We start from the raw sequence: 24,642 nt of genomic DNA on the forward strand, positions 1-24,642 counted from the left end.
ATCCAGCAGAAGAGAACATATGGGAAGATTGTTTCCCTTTCTCCACCACTGACTATGGTTTGGGGAAAGAACAAGGTCTTGAATTGGGCGAGCACTTAATTTGGTGCTTTTGCAAATGACAGTCACTCATTCCACACCTGAATATTCTATAGATAGTGAAGAAACATGGCATGAAGTGCAGGGCTCTTTATAAATGAAGCAATCTGGCTACTTTGTTGGCTGTGCCTCATGCTTCCCATGCATTATCGCATTTGGTTCTCACAATAACCTTACGGACTGTTCTCATCCCCATTTTATAGGTGAGGGAACTGAGGCTCAGAAGGATCCCCTCACCAGTGTCCCAGATCAATGAGTAATAGAATCAGAATTCAGACTCAGGTGGCAGCTGGACTCCAGCATATGGGTTCCTAACAGTGCTCAGTAATTAGCTGGCTGTGTAACCCTGACCTTGTCACCTCACAGGGTTTCCTCGATTACTTTTTGCGGGTGAACCCTTGGGTTGTTAGAACTTTAGTGATGCCACTAAAGTGTTCTGCTCTGAGAATCCTGGTATATAATAATGATAGATTTCTCCAATCGCTTTCCTCCCACTTTTTTCAGAAAACATCCACAGTTGCTAAGATGGACCGAATAGCATTCCATTCTTTTCATTTTATCTTTAGGAAGGAAGGCAAGTAGCCAGGATGTTGACCAAGTTGGCTATCAGCTCAGAATTTTACAATTGTCAATAATCTTTAAAAATAGTCCGATCTGTGAGAGCTGGTAATTATATACCTGTGTGTAAAGGGTTCGAAGGCTGAGCTTTTAAGCAAATCTGGGTTTGAATCATAGTCCTGCCACTGTGACCTCAAAGAAGTTGTGGAGCCTGTCTGAGCCCCAGGTTCCTCATCTATGACGGGGTCATCAGTAGGTCTGAGCTCACAGGGCTGTCATGGGGATTAAAGGAGACGAAGTGTACAAAGTGCTCCGCACAGTGCTGCCCCTAAGAAGTGCTCAGGAAAGGCCATCTGCCAGTCATATAATCATTGATTATTACAATTATAATTAACTTCCTATTTCTTGTCCTCACTCCTCCCCCTCCAAAATAAACTCCAGCACCACAAGATCGCCATTTTTATCACTGACATTTAATAGTTAAACATCCTTTTCTTTGCAGTGGTTTGCAAAGCACCTTGTAATTTCCTCTCTTCCTAATTCCTGGAATTCTGTTTGTTTGAACTTGAATTGTTTAAAGCTCTCTGTTCAGCAAACTCTCCTTTGTGTTTTTTCCTCTGATGTCCAGAGGCTTTGAAACAGTAGCTTTTCCATAATCTCCCACAAAAGTTGCACTAACTCCCTGAAGGGTCGGTGGCTTTAGTTCAGTCTTCTCTTCCAGCTGGCTGTCTGGCTCCTTCTGTTTTCATTCTTTCCCTGAGATTTTTTCTCTTTGTTTAGCTCTTTAAAGGGGAATCTCTTGCAGGCCTTTCTCTAAAATATGCTTGCCTCCTCCATTCAAGATTAAGCTGTTATCTTGGTGACAGGTACTGACGAATACCACATAGAACCACACATGGTCACGTGGCCTGGCTCACAGATTAGTGCCTTTTTCAGGTGATAATGATCCCCCCTGGCAGTTGCAGAAGCTTTGTCATAAAAAGTTGATTATTTATGGCAACCCTGGTTCTGGCCATTAAAATAACCTGGGAACTAGTTAGTTGTTCTTTCTCCTCCCCAAGGAACATCTCTGGAATTCATTTATGGCAGAAGAAACACACAAGGGCACGTATCAGGTTTTTTAATCAGAATAACCTCCCATCTGTAAGAGCATTTTATAGATTCCAGAGCATTTCCATGTACATAATCTCACAGTGAACTTGTCCCTGGATGCTGGTCAGATATGTCTGTCCAGGGGAGGGGAGGGCGGGGAGGAGGAGAGTGAATCCAGGATGCCGAGCTGTGGCATGGGATTTTGAGGCGATTAGCAGTCCCTTAGATGCACTTAGGATGTGCCTGGACTGAGCAGTGATAAGAAGGAGAACCGCATCTCCTGCTTTCTGGTGCTTCTCTCAGTCATGCTAATAACAAACGATCTGTGAGAGGATTTCACAAGACTCAGAGGGAACCTCGATCATAAAACAATCCTTTATAGATTCATTTAAGCTGTCTTTTTTTCCCCCCTCTTGTGGTATGTGTAAGACATCCATCTTATATTGTAACATTTTACTCAGCATCTGCTGCAAGGGGAAACTATGGGATAATGCTTGCTTCCTGATCAAAGTAGGTGAATTCCTAGCAGAGGTCATTGGAAAGGTATTTCAGGGAGGACAGGAATATTTCTTCCTTTAGTTTTAGTAGGCTTCCAAAGAACAAGGAAAAAAAAAAACTGATTTGAAGAAACTAATGGTTTACAATATTTATGGCAACACCACTACCCGCAGTTGTGACGCACCTCAGTTCAGTGATCACCCCTGCAATTTTTTTCATTATAAAAAGAACATAACCACATGGTCCATAATTGATACAACCATGATTTTCGTTATGTGTGTTTTTCCTGCCGGCCTTTGCACATGTATACATATTGCAGAGGTGCTCTGATAAATGGCTTTCAAACTGCTTTTTCTTTTTTACTGTAGCATTTTTCATGTTGCTTGGCTTCATTAGTATACTTCTTACTGTTTACCGTGGATGTCCCGTAATTTAATTAAACATCCCCTGTTGTCCAGCATTTGGGTTTCAAGGCAACTTAGCACAGGACTGGAAAATGTGGACTTTGAAGTCACCCACCTGACATGATTTCCTGCTCTGCCACTTCTTAGCTGTGCCAATTTGGGGACTTGCTGGGAGAATGAGAATACTCTCCTCGAGAGGTTGTTTGGATGGATATAAAACGTTTCGTATAGTTCCTGGCATGTAGTGCATGTTCCATATTCAATAGCTAGTCTTATTATTTCTATTTCATCACTATTAAATTGACAGTGCACTGAAAATATTTCCTTTTGGAAGATTTTCATTTCGTAAATTCACCACGTAGGAAAACTGGGCCGAGACATTTGCGTAATTATATTGCTCTCGATGTATATTGATGTCTCTCGATATCATAGTAGTTTTCACTGTCACCAACAATTCTGAGTGTGCTATTTCACTATGCCCCCACCAGCACTGGAAACTATCATTTGCTAAGTTGGACAATTTAGTAGGTTAGACATGATGCCTTGTGATCTGACCACATGAGAGAAGCAGAGAGAATAGTATAATTAGCACCTCCACTCACCCAGCATCTAGCATCCATAATGGTGAACCTCTTCCCAGTCTCACCACACCGTATTTTCAGCATCCTATCATTTCAGTCATCAGAACTTCGGCGTACGTCTCTACCTGATAAGAACGTTTTATTTTTTTACGTAACTCCCGCGGCTCATCACACTTAACGAGACTAACAGAATTCCCTCACATCATCTAATATTTGGTCCAAAGTCAGATATCCCCAGTTCAAATTTGCGTTTGGACTGCATCTTAGGTGATATGGAGGGGATTCTTGTTAATTTGTTTCAGAGAGGTTCTGTGTGGGGTGCCTGGGTGGCTCAGCCGGTTAAGCTACCAACTCTTGATTTAGGCTCAGGTCATGATCTCAGGGTTGTGAGATAGAGCCCTGCATCAGGCTCCACGCTGGGGATGGAGTCTGCTTGAGATTCTCTCTCTCCCTCTGCCCCTCCCCCGATCCCCCTCGTGCATGCAGTGCTCTCTCTCTCTCAAAAACAAACAAAAAAGAGATCCTATTTGGAAAAAAAAGAGGGGAGAGGGGCTGGCTGGCTCAGTCAATAGAGCATGAGACTCTTGATCAAAGAAGTCCTGTTTGAATCAGGATCCCAACATGGTTCACCTGTTTCTTACAACTGTTACTCTGTAAAACTTCCCCCTCCCTGTGTTTTCCCCCCTGCTATTGATTGGTTGGAGAAACCAGGTCATTGATCTTGTGGAATGTTTTCTATCCTTGTTTCGGAGATTGCTTGGTTGCTTTCTCATGGTGTGGCTTAACTTTTCTTTCCCTCCTGTTTTCAGTAAACGGGTAGGTGGATCTAGAGGTTTGATATATCAGCACCATCCTTAATTTTAATGGGGTATTTTGAGGGGACACGCCCCCTTACAGTCTTTCCCTGAGTGGAGTCTTATGCAATTATTACTGGCCTCCCTTGGCAGTAGGAGAACCGCACAAAGCTTCTGTTGATCATTCAACTAGTTGGAAGGAGTTTAATATAGGAATAGGTGATTATATTAGCTTAAAAATACTCCAGTTGTAGTTAGTCCTTGCTCTGGAAGTCATTCTTTCTTTGTTTCAGTGTCCTAAAAACAGATTGAGAGAGAGGTGTGGACAGGCCCTACCCTCCAGTTCTAGGTGGGGAGGTAATCAGAAGAGGCACGTGGCTGTAGTCTGTTAAGTCATTTCAGAAGCTGCCACCTGACAGAACGTGGTTAATGAGTGGTATTAGTAAGAGTTGTTAGAAATTCAAAGAAGAAACCATTTCCTATGAGGTGGCTGGATCCGGGAGGACTTCTGAGAAGAAAACCTTGGTCTAGGATTTCACAACTGGTGATTTTTGAAAGGCAGAGAAAGATAAGGGAGAGGCTATTCTGGATTCGAGTTCAAAGACACACAAGATTTTCCAGTGTCAGCTAATCCATCCACTCATGTTGACAGCCTTCCGTACTTGATTTCTGAGACTTTTTCTGTCCTTTGTTCTTTAATTTATTCAACAAATCTTTATAGAGCCCCTGTTATGTGCTGGCCTTTTTTGTGTCATGGGGACATGGCTCATGAGGCAACCTGCCTCAAGGAGCATCAGCTGGGAGTCAGAAGACCTGAGCTTACTCTGAAATCTTGTTTTTAGAACAAAAGTACAAAAGGAACTCCTCGAGGTTATTGTGACTCCTGGTATCTCCAGAGGGAGACCCCAACAGGTTTGACTGAGGTTAGAGCACATGTCACTTTTCCTGGGAAAAAAAAGACTCTACTACTTCAATAAAATTTATATACAAATAAAAATATATATCCAACTAGTTGGGAAATCCAACTAGTTGAAATGATATATACATATAATTTATTATATAATATGTATTTTATATATGTATATCTTCTTTTTTTAAGATTTATTTATTTATTTATTTGAGACAGAGAATGAGAGAGAGAGAGCACATGAGAGGGGGGAGGGTCAGAGGCAGAAGCAGGCTCCCTGCCGAGCAGGGAGCCCGATGCGGGACTCGATCCCGGGACTCCAGGATCATGACCTGAGCCGAAGGCAGTCGCTTAACCAACTGAGCCACCCAGGCGCCCTATATGTATATCTTAAATTTTAAAATTCTCTTACCTTCTTTCCTCTCTTGTCTTTCTTATGGAGGCGCTTTATCCTTTGAGCTCTAAAGCTAAGCTGGAAACTCATGAAACAGTATCTGTCACTGCCCTGGGCAAGGATACAAATGAAAACAAGAAGAATTCTTTAGCTCTCAGACAGCTCACCTTTGTTCAGGTTCCAAGCGCGTAGGCTAGAGGCAGAGGGAAGGCTTACCTACGGTTATCCCGCGGGAAGAGGTGTGCTCATTCACATGGACAAGAACTCATCTTGAGATCGAAAATGGCTTATGATAGAGTGGGCGGCTGGGAACAAAGGAAATTGTTAGCATTTTTGGACATATTCATTCGTCTGCAGCAGCTTCGCCTCTATCAGTTTGATCCAGGTCTGTTTTCGTTTGATTTCAATTCTGTCAGCATCTACTGAGTGCTTGCCGTGTGCACTAATGGTCATTTCAAGAGGAGGGAGTTAGCTTCCTTCCCCATTACCTCCACCCGCCGCCACCCCAGAGCACCCCGAGGAAATTTACAAGCTAAGTATGTTCATTGTGTTGCTCTGCAAACAGTTTCAAACGAACCTCCTGTCATTCCACCCCGCATGATTCCTCTAAGTCCCTCTCTTCCCCTTTCTCTTTCCCTATCACGTAACATTCAGTAGAATTTCATTAGCTTCAAGATGAAAGGGAATTGAGGAGTCACCCAGTTCTGGGTTTATTAACTCCTTCCCCCCAACCAGGAAATCCAGACAGAGGACCACTCACATCTTGGCTCTCTTGTCCCTAACCTTCTGGGGTGTAAAATGTCAGTGGCTAATGTTCCACAAGACTTGGATTGAAAAGCTCTAATCCAGTACATTCGGTTTGATCAAAACAGGATCCAGGAAAGTTAAATAATTTGTCCACAGCTGCTGGGAGTCTGTGGGTAAACAGGGACTGAAACGCAAGGCTGCTTGAGCCCACACACATGTGCTGCCTATACAGCCACCTGCCCATGTTGTGGACAAGGATTGCTGCTGTGGGGCTTTGGGGTACGCTGAGGCCAACGACGTTCCATCTTTGCGGGGGGGGGGGGGCTGCAGCGGCATGGTTAAGGCCATCAGTGTCCTGAGCAGACTAAGTTCTGGTGTGGATATTTAGTAACTGTGTGACCTTGAGCGAGTTACTTAACCTTTCTGAGCCTCTGTACCCTCATCATAAACCAGAGAGAGTACCCTTTCAGCAGGTTGTGAGGACTCAGTAAGATAATACATATCACACGCTTGTCACAGGGCTGGCATAAAGCAAATTTTCTAGTGTTTCAGCACACACATGTGAACTCCCCGGATCGCAATGGTTCCTTTTTGTTCTCTCTGAAGTTAACTCACATCTGTCTTACTCCATTTTTTGGAAAGAGAATCCAATAAGGAATTTTTGATCTGGGGATGTGGCAAACATGTACTCTACTCTTAGAAATTGTTTAAACCACTTTGTTTCAATGCTGTCTTTTCAATTGTTTGGTTGGTTCCCGGGCTTTAAGGAGATTCTTTCCTCCTCCAGACTTACCTCCTCCAGACTTACCTCTATGGGACCATAATAATTCCTAGCTACTGTTTATAAAATTACTACTATATGTTAGCCTCTTACCTGGCTTCTCTCTAATCTTCACCTCCACCCTTTGAAGTTGGTGCTATTATATCCAAATTGCAGATGAGGGCACTGAGGCTCTGAGAGATTGAGTAACTCGTGTGATGGTTGAAGATTATTGAAGACTGGAAGATGGAGGAATACACTTGTGTGACCTGCAGTTTTCTGGATGTGAGATTATGTCTGGGGGGACTCTAGCACTTGGGATTTACAACTGTCAGGGACCTGAGTGGCCATCCAACCCCTTTTTGACCAGCAGGAGAAACTGGTGAGCAAAGAAGTCATAGGACTTGACCAAAGTCAGTGTAGGAGTCCAGGGCTAAGATTTGAACCTAGGTTTCCTGACTCTTGTTTGATGTTCTTATAATCATATCATATAGGCTTGAACCCCTGACCCTTAGCATCATAGTCTCTGGTATCAGGACACCTGCTAAGTTGCAAATGGCCTGAAAATAATTAATGGTCTACTTTGTGATTGGAACTGAAGGTTCTGGAAGAAAAGTACTTGCATTTGAATCCCAGCTCTGCCATTTACCAGCTCTGTGACTTTGGGCAAGTGAACTCCTTGTACCTCAGTTTCTCCCTTTATAGAAGGACCCACCTCATTGGATTGTTGTGAGGATCACCTGAGATATGTCACGTAAAGTCAAAGCACAGTGCCTGGCAGAAAGCAAACTCTCAGTGAGCCTTAGCTAAGGTCGTCTTTTGTTGAGTTCCTGGCACTTGGCAGGCATTTTTCGGCCCTGGGGCTAGAGCCCTGAACAAGAGAGTCATGAGTTTTGCCCTTATGGAGCTTACAGTCAAGTGGGAGATACAGATGTTAGAGAATAATGAAGCTTATGATTTGTTCCTTAAATCTAGTTCCATTTATTTATAGGGCACCGTTTAGAAGTTGCTACAGTGTATCTTTCTCTTTAGTTTTCATTTTTAAAAATGTGTGACCTCAGCATCAATATTTTGCACCAGAAGGTTGGCCTGGGGTACATAGAGCCCTCAGTCCCTCAGCCCCTGGTGCTCAGCACCACATGCCAACAACCATCTGTGTGTTGCATCCAGAACAGAACTGGCTCTGGTCCCTCCACTTGGACGTAAGCAGCCTACCCGAAGGGCAGAAAGGAATGACTAGGGAAAATCCATGAGGCAGTAAGACTCCGTCACTGAAGGAACAGACAGCTCTCCTAGTCATAACAGGCCTCTAGGAAGAGGACACAGTAGGAACCAAATGTTGTCATACAGATAACACAAGCACCATGTGGCCCATTACCTATTTTTAAGTAACAGTGGTATATTTCAGGCCTGTTCCATCCCGTGTATAATGTAGCTGCATTTCCTTTTCGATGTTTTTTTGCTCATAGTTGATCTTACCGCTGTTTAGATCTTGCTTTCTTGGCCGTTTGATATTAAAGGAATCTGTATTCCTCGTTGCATTTCCTGGCAAATGAGGACATCAAGCTGAATTTTCTGATGAGCCCGTATAAAATATTACCGTACTGAACTAACCCAAAATGTGGGCTGCCTACAGCAAACATGCTGATTTTAGATAAGGATGCTTTCATCAGTAGATGATAATATCAGTTTTATTTTCTTCCCGGAAATAAAATAACATAAAACTGAGGCAGTACTTCATGGACACTTCAGTCTTTGGGTTTTGATAGAATCACAGAAGGTAAGCATCTGTGTTTAAATCACCTTATTTTACAGTTCAAGAAACTGGGCCTTAGTGAGTTTAATTGACTTGTCCAAGGTCACACAGCAAATTTAGAGGTAGAACCAGGATTGGACCCCACATCTTCAAATTTAGGTCAGTTCACTTTTTCCTGTGCCACTGCTTTTATGTATGCACAATGGTCAAATTAATAGTTGAAATCTATGGATTTAAATGAAAGAATGATTAACCTCTCTAGAAGCAAGAAGGGTGGAAAGATCCCCAAATCCCATCTTTTCCTTTAAAAAAAAATTATCTATTTATTAGAGAGAGAGAGAGAGAGCACAAGTCAAGGGGAGGGGCAGAGGGAGAGGGAGAAGCAGACTCCCTGCTGAGCAGGGAGCCTGAGATCATGACCTAAGCTGAAGGCAGACACTTAACCGACTGAGCCACCCAGGCGGCCCCCCACCCATCTTTTCCTTTCTAATTCATTAAGAAAAAAGAGAGTAGGAAAGGTTAGTAACAATATGGATTATGTGCTTACCTTGTGCCTAGAACGCTGACATACACATTATCTTATTAAACTATTCAGATATTTTATCTCATTAAAGCCTTGAAACTCTCATAGCCTCATTTTACAGATGATTACACAGAGGTTTGGTATGGTTAAATAAATTGCCCAAAGTCATATAGTTAGCAAGTGGAAAACTTGGTGCTTGCATCTAGGCTTCTTATTCTAGAGCTTGCATTTTCCTATGTTCTACGGGGAACTGAAGGATGAGGTGTTCAATATTCCATAAAGTTGTACTGTAGAGCCAGGGTAGAAGGGAAATTTCCTGTTCTTCAAAAATTAACATCACAAGGTAATGTGTGTATAATTATTTTTCAGTTTACTGGTGCAGTCTGTAGGTATCTTTTTTTTCTTCACTTTGTAACTGTGCACCTTTCATATTAAAAGTTTCTCTAGGGAATGGAAATTAATTTGGAAGGCTCCACAGATGCTTGGCCTCCTCTGGACAGGTACGAGGGAGGGCGCTGGCCTCTCTCTGCTGAGCTCTTAAACTGAAGTGTCTAAATTCAGGAGTGATGCCAGGTGGGGTGGGGGCGAGGAAGGGAGGAAAGGGATGTGGTGTTTGGAGCCCATAACTCAGGAAACGTGATGGCACCTAATTTCAGAGTGGCATGAGGCAAGCGCTTAGGAAAAGAATAATGAGCCATTGTTATGGGCTTTTTTTCTTTAATGGGTGGGTTGTTTTTATAAAGTTTTATGAACAGGAAACTGAAGCAAAATGCTGATGCCTTTGGTTTTTGAGCCCGGCCAGCATCATTTTCATTTTTATTTTTGAGTGTTGGTGACAGGCACTTCCTTTAACACTTCTGGGGGTAAAGTGTAACAAGACACCCCAAACCACATTTTATAACAGCAGAACCCAAAAGAAGAGTTGTAGTTTCAGATCTTCTCGATAACAGCATGGGACAGAATAAGATCCCTCCCGACTCAGAGAGAAAGATACCTCTTTCAGAAGCCAAGGTAGTCTGCAGAAAGTTCTCCCTTTAAAAAACTCTAGAAAATTTGCCCAGCATGTGGAAAATCTCTCACATGCATTGAAATGGGTCTCACTGTGGCAAAGAAAATACTGATCAGATTCCCCTCCTTCCCTCGATCATAGAAACCCAGCCTATCCAGCCATTGCATCCCCTGAAGTATGACCTCATCTTAAAGAATGTGGTCCTATCTATTGTGCATTTTGAATGCACTGGACCAATGTTTCAGGCACCTGGCTGCCAACTTCAGAGATGTTAAAATCTGTTTTGTTCCTGCAGGGCGTTTATTCATTGCTTACCTTGTAATAGTTATGTCTTATTGCATTTTCCTGGCACCAGTACAATCCTTGTACCTACCCATTGCGTTTGGCTTTTCTGAGCCTGCAGACAGTGCTGGGTTATTAAAGTGCAAGGAGGAAGCCACGTGATGTTGGCTTTACAATTTTAATTCTCTCTTACCTTCCTCCCTCCCTCCCTCCCTCTCTGCCTCCCACTCCCTGACAGATGAATTTTTGTTTCCCGTGTACTGTGTCTAAACTAGAATGAGCTCTCAAAGCATCTCTTGTAAGACTCCAGGTGAGGACGCTCAGACGGGGAGGGTGGCACCCTCCCTTGATGGAACAGCCAACAGAGAAAGTTCCTTCTTCTCACATTGGCTTCCTTGGAGAAAAAGTCCTTGAGTCTGTACTTTCACATCAGCCTGAGAACTTTAGATGAGCACCATGTTTAATCTTGCAGAAACACCAGGCAAAAGCCTGCCCTCCCCCTTCAAAGTCAGCCCCTCAGGAGAGGCCCAACTCAAGAGAACGAAGTTTCAATATAAATAACATGAGGTATGAGCATGGCAAGTTAAAAAGAAAAAATGTATATAGGGAGTTTAACCTGGAATCAAAAACCTAGAGAAGGAAAAGGAAGAAAGTGCCTCTGGAGGGCAAGAAAAGGACGGAGGAGCATGTTACAAGGCATCTCTGAAAGCAAGCTCTTTGGTGTACTTTGTCACTAGTTTCAGTCTCCCTGGCAAGTCCACCTGGTTCCGGAATTAGTGTAAATTGCCAGGTCTGTGTAAAACCTGGAAGGAACTGAAAGCTGTCAGTAATATCCAAAAGGGCCTCATAGCCTTATACTGCAGAAACATTTCTCTCAAAGTGGTTTTGGTGCAGTTTGGATTCTTCAAGAAGCGTGTCTACCCATGTCTACTAAAAAAAATTTTTTCTTAAGATTTTATTTATTTATTTGAGAGAGAGAGAGAGATAGAGCATGAGCAGAGGGAAGGAGGCAGAGGGAGAGGGAGAAGCAGACTCCCCACTGAGCGGGGAGCCCGACGCGGGGCTCGATCCCAGTACCCTAGGATCATGACCTGAGCTGAAGGCAGATACTTACTTAACTGACTGAGCCACCACCCAGGTGCCCCCCCATCACAGAAACTTTAAATATTTTATGTTCCTTTACTGCAAACATTCTTTTCTGGATTCATCTCTTCCATGACATGTTCTTTGATTAGTCCCACTTCGATTTAATGTTCATTTTAACCAATATGGATCCTTCTACCATATGCCAGCATGATAGAAGGAGCTGGAGCCCCTGTGGTGAGCGAGATGAATATGGCCCCTGTGCCTTTGTAGCTCCCTGTCAGGTGGTGGTGGCACCTCAAATCAGTCATTATAAGCTGGATGGGTGTTGGGGAAAGAGAGGTCTTCAGTGCTGGGGTGGGGTTTGCACAAAGCAAGGGTTCCCCCAGCCTGGGGATCAAGGACAGCCTTGAGTGAGAGGAATTATCTGGTAGGAAGCCATTTGATAGTTGTTCTTGTCATGCCAAAGAACTAAATGATCATGCAGCAATAAAGGTTGGTGAACTAGAAGCCTGAACTTTTATGCAGCTTTCTGTTGCCAAGTTTGGTTCAGTCAGAAGAGTGAGCCCATGAGACCTGAGTTGCTGAGCTTGGTTTTGGATGTGAGGTGGAAAAAATTCAAACAGAGCAGAACTCACCTCCCACTTAACCAAAGCACCCAGTGAACCTACACCCTCCGTCCCCTCTGTAGTGTTGTCAGACGCCCATGACAATGAGGAACACTTTTAGCTCATGGGCTGCCCTCTAGCACACACCAACCGACTTCTGCTCCCACCACATGAGTGAGACACATGCTTCCAAGGAGTCCCCAAGTCTGCTTCTGCTCATTGAACTCATTCTCTAATTAAGGTCTTCTACACACACCACTCACCTCCCTGCACCCCGCACCCCCCAGCCCCAGATCTCTTTCAAGTAAACATCTCAAGCCAACTGCCCTCCTCCCATTCTCTATTGCTACAGCTAATTTTTTAAAAACTTAAATGCAGTCATGTCCCCTGGCTATGAAGATAAGCATGTTTTTAATTGAAACTCTGGATACCAGATTGTAAATCAAATTCTAAGAGCCAGAACATGTCTCCTGGTGGGTGGCTTAGTTGGTAGTTTACTTGGAGTGTGGACTTGCATATTTTTCATTGTATCCCTGATGCACCCATATGTACAGAGCAGGCTATCCAACATATAATAGTTCCTCAGTACTGGATGAGCAAATAAGCAGCTCTCCATGCCCACTCTGGATTTTGCTGCTATAACCATTGGGCTAATTACCCCTGGGCACCTCTGGCCCGAGAAACTGTGGTTCAGAATATTCCCGGAATGGGAGAGGTGGGCAGGTTCATTTGGGGCTGGCTGGCTGATAATTCTAACTCACAACACCATGCTACTCAAACAAATGTTCTTTGAGGGTGTTTATCAAAAATTCAAATTCCTAGAGTCCAATTCAGCAATCCCAAAGTGGGGTCCAGAGGTATGGATTTGATAAGCTTCTCAGTTGGTTTCACTACAGGTGGTCTCTGGAATTATTGTCCCTGAATTCCCAGAAGTCATGTTTCTATAAATATGTAGGTTTTCAAATCCCAGCCAGATTATATGAATACTGCTAATATTGAAATGCACATTTCCCCCACATTTTAATTTTTCTAGAATTGGGATGTATCTTATAATTGATCACATGTTATAATTCAATTGGCAACATTTTTTTCTTTCTTGGTAATACATAAAATAATAGCACATATTACAGTCTTCAGCATCTTAGGCTTGAGGAAATATGATACTTTGATTGCTGAGTTTATAGTTGATGAAAGAGAAAACACTTCTATTATCCAAAGCTAGAATTTACATATTTTAGATGTGAATTCCTCCATGTAATGGTTAGTGTAGAAAACCTATATAAAATAACATTAGCTGTAGTCTGGGGGGAATAAATATTATTCGAACTTATTGAATTCTTGGTCAAAAGATATGAAATACTCTCAAACAAATGCAGGCTATCCATAAAGCTCAAAGACCTTCTAGTAGTATACAGAAAGTGTTCTAGAGGCTGGCTTATATTCTATAAGCAAAACAAACCTGCTGATAGTAATCAGCTCAAACTGGAGAAAGTCAGGACTCTTACTGCAAAATCTTGAGTGAAGACAGGTTTCCAGTCATACACACTGTGTAGCCAGAAATACCATGTATCAGAAAGACAGTAAATCGAATCCTCTGGGGTTTTTATTTCATCACTGAGTTTGAATTGCTGCCCCCCAAAACAATTTAGGGCGGAAAAGGTTTTCCTGGAAAAGACCAAGCTTTGAAACATTTCTTCTTCCTCCCCAATTTCTTTTTAAAGTATTACCTTTCGTTGAAACTTTCATTTTCACTGGCCTTTTGAAGTACATTTTCATATCTGAAGAGTTTAAGATAGTTTTCTGTCCCCCGCCCTTTATTCCTGTACTTTTTGTTCTCTTGTCCTTTTGTGTTTTATGAAATCTGTTATTCTCTTAAGGGTCAGGTTTGGACAACAGGGAAGGATTCTAGGCATGTCAATAAATCTGAGGCTACCTGGCACACTGAAGCATTTTTTTCTTTCCCCCACCATGCCCAGACTGACATTTGACATCAATCAATGGCCAAGGTCTGAAGAAAGAATATTCTTGAGGTCAAAACCAATGGGTTATCCTGGCTCTGACACTGTATTTTAGTTCTACTCTCTGTGTAATGCAGGGTTCCTCAATAGCAGCATTATTGACATTTTGAACCTGTTAATTCTTTGCTGTGGGAGCTGTCCTGTGCCTTATAGGATGTCTGCCAGTATATCCTGGGCCTCTATCCATTAGATGCCACTAGGACCCTCCCCCAGTGACAATAAAAAATGTACCCAGACATTGCCAAATGTCACGGGGGGGGGGGACACAAAATTGCCCCCAGTTGAGGATCACTGCTGTAATGAACTAGAGACTAGGGAACCTACCTGTCTGTGGTATATCAGGGCAAAACAAATATCCATTTTTTTAAACATAAAGTCTTGATTATTTTTGCATTATAGCTAGTAATCCACAGGATTAGCTCAATCCTGGGAGAAAGAGAAAGATTCTATCACTTAACCGGTTTTTCAAACTTGTTTCAAAAACTGAGATCTTTAAGTGAATGCATGAATGAAGTCTTCCAGCTTTACAATATCCAGGGATATATTTTCATAAATCTAGCCGGGAGCCAGTGGACATAACCCCAGGCAGGGGGGAGAGTAGTAATCCTGGTAATAATATCTAAAATCATATCAGTGTTTCATTGTGCCATTTTTACCCATCTGGCAGGAAACCACAGTCCTGATCTCTCAGAATTCACTGCCAGAACTTTTTCAGGCTTTTGACTCCCCTCTCCCATCAAGACTGAAGTGGCAGAGAGGAGAGGGAGCTCGGTCATTAACTGGAAATGTTGCCCAAATGAAAGGGGAGGGGAGAGGTGTTGGTACACATGTGTATCCAACATGTACCTACACGACTGTATGAGATTAGCAGGGGTAGAAGGAATAGCTCCAGATGCCAAGGAAGCAGATGGAGGTGCACGTGTTTGAAGGCTGGGCTTTAGGGGATTGTCTACTGTCACCTGAGTTCCTTCTGCAAATGCACACCTCGCTGCTGAGGTTATAGTTGAAAGGCCATGTATTAAAGTCAACCATATTTCTTGAGCTGATGTGTATTACATACCTTCCTGGCATAGAGGTTCAGGAATAGGTAGAAAAGAAAGGGAAGAAATGTAGCTAATTGAACACCTGCTCTGTAATAAACACTCTTTCATATTTGATGGGTGGATGGATGGATGGATGGATGGTTGGATGAATGAACAAATGAATGCACCTTTAAGAAAAAAAAGAACTCACTAACTCTGATGTTAAGTATAATGGTAACAGAGCAAGGCATCATCCTGTTGGCTGAAAAGATTGCCACAACCACTTTAACTTCTGAAGTTTTAGCCTCATGCTGGGCCTGTTCTGCTCACTGCCACAGCAGTGGGATTTGAGATGATTGATGGTCTCTCAGCCATGTCTGACTGTCTACTCTTCTGAAAGGAGCTTATAACCAGTGGTGGGCTTGTGTGTGGAGGCCTACCATTCCACCAGCAGCACAAATGAGCCCCGCTCGGCGCAGGCGAGAATGCAGGCCCTGCTCTTGGCACCGTTCCTGGAAACGCAGAACAGCCTTCTTTATTCCAGTCTCCAGGCTTCTGGCTAGCAAGGAACACTGCCCGGCTGTGAAGCATTTTATAGGATTATAACGGGTTGTGCTGAAGGCAAGTTCTGAAAGGCACTTTGTGCCATTGCTTTGAGTGAAGCTGACTGTTAGGGCAGTGTTGTTCCTAAGCTCATAAACACACACACAGACAGGATGGGGGAACGCCAGGCTCCTGGGGCCCACTCAGCTGGGCAGCATTGCAGAGTTGGACTGGCTTCCCTCACTTGTAACACCAGCCTCGGGGGGTGTGCTTGGGAACCCTCGTGTAGAGCAGCCTGCTTCCTGACAAAGTCTTTGGTCGCAGACACCTCTGGTTGGAATCCAGGCAGAATATCCAAACCCTGAATCTGTTAATGTTGGAGCAGCGCTTGACACATGGCAGAGGTTCTGAAGTCAGGGCACAAGGTGGAGATTGCATGGGGTCAAAAATACCCTTGAAATCCTCTAAATGTCTCAAGGACCACATACATGGCTTATGTATACCCCAAATTGCCTGGCTTCAGTTTACAGGCCTTATTGTACCAAAAATATATCTTTAAACACCAGAACCCTATTTATGGGGGTCAGACATTCATGCTATGAGAAGTTGAGAATCATCAGACCACCCAAGGGAACTCCAGATTCCCATCTTTCCTTCCACACTCTTCTTGGGGCTTATGCTTTCCCCCCCCCCCCCCCCAGCACTGTTTAAATAGTTACTCATCATTAGCAATCTCTCTTTCTCTCTTTCTCTTTTTCTCCCTCTGGCTAGCATGTATAGCAGAAAACACAGAAGTTTCCTGCACATGTGTTATGTGCCATGTATATTGATTGATTTTTATTGTTCCAAATCTTTTGAGGAGGGGCAAAAAAAAAATGTTATTAAGAGAAAGTAGATATGGCAGTCTTCTCATCAACCAATATGACTATTCTTTGCTCCACAATAGTTGTACTCAAACTTGAGGTTAAAGTCCCCTTTTTTCCATAGGGTTTATTTATTACCACACTGGGCTTATGGTACATCAGACTTCCTGCCCAGCCCTGAGGATCCCACAGAGAGAAGACCAGTCGTAGTTTGCTAGGGTCATTCTTTTCTTCACCTAGTGCTGGAAGTACACTTCCCAACTGGAGGATAAGGCCCAGTGAGCTCCACCAGGGATCTAAGCCTGTCCCCAAAAGGGCTGTTGCTAGCCTGAGTCATCTAGTTGAGATGGTGGGCCTATGGGGGCCAGAAGAGCAGGAAGAAGGGAATGAGGAGCAGCTCCACGTGATTCAGCTCATATCCTCGGCAGCCAGGGGAACCCTGAATGAGGCGTGTCACTGCCTTTCCTGGCCCTCCTTTGGCAGCAGAATTAATCAAGGGCTGCTTTAGTTGGCTGCCCTTGGAGATAAGTTTCCCTTCATATCCCCACCAAGCTTGGTCAAGCTTACAGGGAGCATCTATGTAAGCTCCCCATCAGCACAGCTTGGGTTAAAAAAATAAAGTTGTGTTTGGGACTACGAGTAGGAAAAATCAGTGGTCCAGAGGCATCTTTCTCATCCCAAACATCTTCAGTCACCTCCTTCCCACTGCTTTAGGGTATATATATAAATATATAAATATATAAATAAATAGGGTGTGTGTATATAAAAATATATATATAAAGATTTATTTATTTATTTGAGGGGAGCAGGGGCAAAGGGAAGGGAGAGCAAATCCTCAAGCTGACTCCCCGTTGAGCATGGAGTCCGACTCAGGACTTGATCATGACCTGAGCCAAAATCAAGAGCCGGATGCTTAACCGACTGAGCCCCAGGTGCTCCAGGGTATATATATATGAGGGGGAAAAAACTCAGGTGCTTTCTTCAATTTCAACTGGAACCCACTAATTCAAAAGTTTCCTTTACATGTGTGGCAAAAACAGGGTTAGCAAAACTGGCCAGATAGATTCTCCCTTTTCTTAAAGCAGTTTGTGGACTAGCTGGACAGGAAAGTAGGTGAATTTAGTGCTAGGGTGTGGGTTTGGTACCTGGGATGGAAGAGCCATGTATCATGCATGATGTTTCCTGCCTGGAAAGTGGAAACTGGATTCTGGCCTTAGCTGGAAGCAGAGAATACTGCAACAGGGTCTAGATATTTCCATTCCCATTACCTCCTATACACCTAAGAAGTCAAAACAAAAGACATCATCTCTCCAGACCACCACTTGCTGTGGTCATGACTTTGATAGGAGGGAGGAAAAGTTCAACAGTGCAGTCCACAAAATAACTTTTGAGACAATGATCGTTTTAATATTTTAAAAAATTAACTTCTAATTTATCAAGTAACACATATATTTTTGTCATAAAAATTTTAAGATGGGTGGCTCAGTCGTTAAGCGTCTGCCTTCGGCTCAGGTCATGATCCCAGGGTCCTGGGATCGAGTCCCGCATCAGGCTCCCTGCTTGGTGGGAAGCCTGCTTCTGTCTCTCCCTCTGTCTCTGCTTGTGTGCTCTCTCTCTCTCCTTCTCTGTCAAATAAATAAATAATAAAAAAAATCTTAAAAAAAATTTTTTTTAAAGAACAATAGCTGTAAATTTAAAGTTTCCTTTGCTACTTTTAATCCTTTAATCCCACGTGTACATTCTGGCACTGATTGCCTCCCCTTAGCCCCAAAGGGACTCATAAGTTTGCTGTGCATCATTCTGGATGGTTTTCAAAGGTATTTACTTACATGTTGCTATAGAAAATACATGGTATTAATTAGCTATGTTTTCAACATAAATGGTAGGAGACTGTGCTTACTCTGCAATTATTCTTTAACTGAATTTAATGCATTGGAGATCTTTCCATGCCGCAGCCCTAGACCCCTTCTTTCTGATTGCTGTTGAGTGGGGTTCTATAAGGAGGAAAATGTATTTAAGCACTCCCTGTTGATAAACATTACAGTTGTTTCCAGTTTGGGGTTTGTTTGTCCCAGACTGGGCTGCAGCAGATGATCTTAGAATTGCCTATCAGGCATTTACAATGTATTTCTCCAATAAGACTTGGCACAGCCAGCCGGCTCACGCCGCACAGCTTGACAGACCCTGTCAGATTGCCCTTCTGAGTGGCTGGCTGCCTCTAACCAGCCTCTTCATATTTAAAAATGGGTGCAAAGGAAGGCGCTCAAAGGAAGTCTCTGGAACTGGTGGAAATACATTTCCTGATCATAGAAGTGGTTACGTGAGTGTTTACGTTTGTCAACACTCAACTAACTGTACGCTTAAAATGGGCACATCTTACTGTTTATAGATTATATACTCCAGTGACGTTCATTAAAAAAAAAAAGCGTGAGGGGAGGCTGGCTGGGAAGAAGGCAAAACAGAATAGCGTCTCTTCTTAACGTGGGCTTTTAAAACGCTCCCTTTTCCTCCGCGGGGCCACCTCTCCCCGCCGCCCAGCTTCGCCCCAGCCTCGGTTCTACCCGCCGCCTCTTCCACCCGCGTCCCGCCCGCACGAAGAAGGGTCCCGCGGCAGGTCCGCCCCTCGCGGCGCTGGGGGGTTTCCACGGGGCGGTACCTCGGCCCTCCGGGGACGCGTCGGGGCGGGGCCGAGCCGGCGCTCCGCCCCACCCCCAGCTGGGCGGGCCCGGCCGAGGCTCCTCCCCGCTTTCAGCCGGAGAGCTGAGTCGGTCCCGCCCGGCAAGAAACCGGCTGTCAGTCTCCGTACCGACGCTGCCGCCCGGCACCGTGGAGCTGGGGCCCCCTTTCGCCAGGGAGTTTTGTGGTCGCCTCGGGTCAGCGGTGACATCCCAAAGAGCAGGCCCGGCAGCCACCATGGTGGCCAAGGATTACCCCTTCTACCTCACGGTCAAGCGGGCGAACTGCAGCCTGGAGGTACCCCCGGCCAGCAGTCCGGCCAAGGACGCAGAGGTAGGGCCTCCACCTGGACCTCTCCGGGTCTGTCTCTTTGTCCCTCTGTCTCGCTCCATCTCTCACTGGCTCCCTCGCTGTGTCAGTCTCTCGGTGCTTGCATCTCTCATTCAGTGTGTTCCCCCCATCCTCTCTCCTTCCCTCTACCTTTCCCTCTTCCTCCCTCTCTCTCCCCCTCTCTTTCCCTCCCTTCCTCTTTCTCTCCCTCTCCCTCCCTCCTTCTCCCTTTTCCCATTTCTCTCACACACACACTCTCTCTCCCTCCATGTCTCACTCTCCATCTCTGCCTCCCTTCTTCTGCCCCTTCTCTGTGGATCATCATGAGCCTCCTCCCCTGTCCCTGGCCCTCTTCCTCTTGGCGAGAGAGCAGCTGCCTCTTTGCCCTGGCCTCTTGCATCCTGCAAGGCTCTCAGACTGTCAATCTTCTGCCTAGACCTGGCAGAGGGACATTCTCTTACTGTATCCTTAGGCTCAGATGTCAGTGAAGAGCTACCTTTTAAGCTTGGGTTTCCTCTTGCCTGGGTTGGGGAGCAAGAGGAGGCCTTTGGGGGCCATCTCACCTGTCAGGCTTGACCTTGCAGCTGTTTAGCAGCAAAGACAAGGCCTGGCACCTCTGTTTGTCATCTGTGGCCAGTGGGGTCATTCAGCCGGGGGTCTGGGGGCTAAATGAGTAATCTCAGTGTCTTGCACATGGATCCTGAAAATGAATTAAACTCCTTGGGGCAGTGGGAAACTGTCTTGGAACACTGGAAACATTTCCCTTTCTGGGAACTTTCCAGTGCCTTCAGGAGGATGTGAGAGAGCCCTCCTCGCTTGTGTTTAATCTTGCCTTTTACTTGTGTGTGTTATATCTCTGGCAAAGAGCTCACTGGTCTTAAAGGTTGGGTTCAGCTAGAGGAGAAAGCATCCTTCTCAGTTTTTGAGGGTCTTAGGGAATATAGTTGCTTTCACTAGACCACAGCTTTGCTGTGGCCGAGCTATAGTGGAACGCACAGGACCCAGCTCATCACTGCTGCTCATATGTGTATCTGAGAGATTGTCACTCTGTCCAACCATGACTGGGGAAAGTCTGGAGGCAGATGTGCATCCGACCTTGGTGCAGCCGTCTTGAGGATTCCACCCACCCACCACACTTGGGTCTCCTTAGCTGTGTGCACTTGGCTCACTGAATTATGTATATTTGGGAGGACAGCATCAAAGATTCATTGCCTCTAACAAGAGTTCCTCCAAGCTGACAAGACTCCAAACAGTCTCCAGTTGTAATCAGCTTTCTGTAAGCTGAGCACAACTAACTTCTCACCCCCACCCCCACCCCACACTCCAGCTCAGTTGTGTATTTTCACAAAGAGTTTTTGTTCCCAGCAGCTGTGGAAGTGTAATGGTCTTAATGGTGTTTGGACTCTTTTTTAAGTTTTGACAAGATAACACCCAGCATAGAATTCAGGTTGTTCAGGCTTGGAATGGATCTAATGATTTTTCAATAGGAACTTCATAATTTAATGAATGTAGGAGCAGTGAAGCTAGTATCTCTCAAATTCCTTTTGGAAGGAAGCAAAGCATAACCAAATTGAATTAATAAATTGAAATGGATCAAAGGAAAGAATAGTGAGAATAGCTCTGGACTCTAACTAGTCCCTTCTTGCTCTCCCTTAGTCCTGGGTTTTCTGAGTAGTTCAGTTAACAGCTTAGGTAAAACTCATCTGCTTGATTTTTTCTTATTATTATACTTAGAATAGAAATATATCTGTATATCACAAATGTGATGAAAGAAATGTATCACCAAATGTCAAATATTAATTTTCTTCATGTTAGCCAGATCCAAATTACAAAATGTGACTTATTTTCCTTTTATGGGGATGTCCTGGTATGGGAGTAAGGATGGGAGAGGAACAATTTTTGAAATGGTAAATATTTTTCAGGTATCCCCATTGAGTGTTTTCTGTGTATGTGTACAGTTTAAATCAGGGAAGTATCGTGTATGCTGTATACATCTTGAGGCAGAGATGTCCAGTCCAGTGCATCTCCTAGCTTCATTTTCTGGTAATGACAAATAGGCAAAGTTGGAAAAAGAAACTGAAATTGAGTGTAGGGGGTAGTTTTCTGGTTTCACTGTCCATGCAAAAGACAGTCAACCCTTGTAGGCCTTACTTCTCCATCAGCAATTAACTAAAATATATTTTCTACCAGCAGGTGTCATCAGTATTTGGAAGTGTTTAAAGAACAGCATACCCTGGTAGGCCTTTTGAAAAACATGATTATATACATGTTTATAAATTAGGCACTGACTGTTAATTCCTATGAAAGTAGTTTTTTAAGATTGATCTTTTTTTTTTTTCCAAAAAGAAGGTGGGTTATAAAGAGAAGGACTGGCTTATCCAAAGTACTTTTTGACCTTCAGAGGCAGTTGCAGCAAAGCACCTGTGCCCTTTAGACATGTAATGGCTTTTCCTTCGGAATTTGCTATGGGGAGGAGCACTGCACGGGCAAGTGCCTTCTACATGGTTGCAGCAGGCGTGCTGGGGAAAGCCACTTAAGGAAAGAGTTGTGGAGAAGGGGCTGGTGTGCAGTGATGTGCATTTAATACCATACACTTGAGTGAAAAATGTGCAACAACAAACATTCTCTTAAATGCAAATTGTAACTAAAGTTCTACTTGGGATTTAAGTGTTTTGTAATTTTCTTAATTTCAGTGATAATTTCCAGTGAAAGAAAAAAGGTGATATATTTATTTTTAAAAATTATTTTCTTTAAAATATTTATTTTAAACACTGATAGTATTCTACATGGATTATGATATTAATATAATACTGCTTCCTAATCTGGTATTTCTTTATGGCATAGATGTAGGAGTTGGGTTGCAAGTGTTTAACCAAAACCAGCTAGATTCTTCTAGCTCTAATCATTAACTATGAAATCCAAGGAGCTTAGTCCATTTTAGTCCATGGCTCTCGACTTTCACAGAAAAGCATGGTATCATGTGAGCATGGTTAAGCTTGCTTCTTCTGATCACTGATGTAGCTTCACTTAATTTATGTTTTGCTTATTCCCATGCCAGGAAGGACTGGTCCTTCCAGGCATGTTAACTGCTCTGAACACCTGATCAAGTTACTAGAAGGAAAGCTGTTAGCACTTAATGAATCCCGCTGATTGTAAGTTAAAAGTCACTATTTCCACATGGGGAGGTTCGCTTTTAAAGAAAGAAGGCTCTGGGGTGCCTGGGTGGCTCAGTCGGTTAACCATCTGACTCTTGATTTCAGCTCAGGTCATGATCTCAGGATCATGAGATCGAGCCCCACATCGGGCTCTGCACTCAGCATGGAGTCTGCTTGGGATTCTCTCTCTCTCTGTCTCTCCCCCACCCTCCTCACACCCAATCAATCGATAAAATCTTTAAAAAAAAGAAAGCTCAAATGAGTGGATATGTTGGCTAAGGATGCTGGAGTCTGGTAAGAAGGTTTTAAGAGTTTGGGGTCTGTTTCATTTTTAATGAAAATACAAAGAGATGTTTCCATTATTTTCTTTCTAAGAATATATCTGACAATTTGATGGACAGCTCACTTTTGGTTTTAAGGTTCACTATCCCAGATGTTGGTTAGAGTTAGGGCAGATTTAGTGAGCAGCATTTGTAATCATTGCCTTTGTCTCTCAAAAGTGTATGTTCTGATTTTGAGTCCTCCAGGAGCCTTGTGTGGCCCTTGGGATGATGTGTACCTAGAAATGACAGAGCTCTATTCCTTTTGAAGTGCCACATCTAGTGTCTCACTCAAGAACATAACCATGTTGTAGGGTTAACAGAAAGCACGTATTTTTCTCCTTACTTTATGAATAAACACACTGAGGGGAGGTGACTTGCAGAGAGCCATGAAGAAAATCAGTAGCTGAACCAAGATCCAATGCCAGGTTTCCTAATGGATTTAGTCCAGCATTTCATACCAGCATACTTTATGGCACATAAGGGTGTTTACCTCTGTGAAGAAAAAGGGAGTGGAATGAAAACTTAACAGACGTGTAAAATGCTTTAAAATATTTTCTTTTAAATATATAATCATGAGTACTTTATGTAACTGGGGAAGTACTTTTAAAGCTTCAGCTTTAAAGGGTAAAGTGAACCCTGTGCCCCTGCCGTAATTTATGCACCAGTAAGTCCACATGTGGACTTGAAAATTGTGTGCATCTGGGGCTATACTCCTTGCATGTCAGCTGGAGAGCTAAAGGAGTCAAATGGTTTCCAGTAACTTATACATTTCTTGGAATCTATATCATATAGTGTTGAACTGAAATGATATACAACTAACTGCATGGAAATAGTTCTGAGGAGTTATTGCGGTTAGAATCCTGGTATTTCTTCAAGTGACCAAATAAGTAGAGTCCATGAATCATTTGACTTCAGGTCTTGCTGGGAAGGGAGCAACATGGAGTTACATAGGCAAAGGCCATCACTTGCTGATAGGATCTGGTTATGGCCATTCAGCCCATGATTCTGGGGCTTGTTCACATGGGGTCTTGCGGGGTCTTGGGCCTCCAGGATAGGATGTACCTGAACTAGGAATAGGTCTATTAAAGGAAAACATGTTGACTTTACACATGTACATTTGAGGATGTTCAGGGTATCAACTCTGGACTGAGCCCTAATGCCATCTCCACTACCTGCTTAGCTACTCTGTCCTAGCTACACCTCCACAAGCCACTCTGCCTCTCTAAGCCCTGTTTTCCTCAGTGGTAAAATGGGGATAATGAGCTTTCTCCTCCTAGGGTCATAGTGAGGGTCAATGAGATGTCTCACGTACCGTGCTTAGTCCAGTGCTTTGCACATAATACGTGTTCAATAAGTAGCATCCTCATCATCATTAAGACTTCTGAATCTTGAAAAGATTTCCCACACAGTTTTAATTAATGATCACTATCCTAAATTTTCTGAGTGCTGTTTTGCGCCCAGCAGGGCATTAGGGGCCCCTTACTGTAGGTCCACTCTTTATCCCTGCAACAATCCTATGAGGTTGGTGTACTTGCTCCTTTTTGTAGAAGAAGCAACTGAGGCTCAGAGCTGGGCGGTAGCCTTTCCAGGATGACTGAGCTACTAGGTGGAGGAACCAAG

The 24,642-nt window shown here is 43.7% G+C and overlaps 1 protein-coding gene across 4 annotated transcripts in view; it reads left to right on the plus strand.

Annotated features, from left to right (window-relative positions):
- ARHGEF3 (Rho guanine nucleotide exchange factor 3) overlaps nucleotides 1–24,642 on the plus strand; it is a 299,011-nt gene that overhangs the window by 209,087 nt on the left and 65,282 nt on the right. Inside the window, exon 1 of one of the 4 annotated variants that reach the window (XM_045862140.3) lies at nucleotides 19,307–19,547. The exons of the other annotated variants lie outside the window; for them this stretch is intronic. Coding sequence (XP_045718096.1) covers nucleotides 19,452–19,547 — 96 coding nt within the window. The 5' untranslated portion in view covers nucleotides 19,307–19,451. Of the gene's footprint in view, nucleotides 1–19,306; nucleotides 19,548–24,642 lie in introns of those variants that run through there. 4 annotated transcript variants of the gene reach the window in all.

The sequence above is a fragment of the Mirounga angustirostris genome, unplaced genomic scaffold (genome assembly GCF_029215605.1).
Source record: "Mirounga angustirostris isolate CCGP_5_RB_7025 unplaced genomic scaffold, mMirAng1.0.hap1 SCAF_1, whole genome shotgun sequence".
Taxonomy (NCBI): Eukaryota; Metazoa; Chordata; class Mammalia; order Carnivora; family Phocidae; genus Mirounga; species Mirounga angustirostris.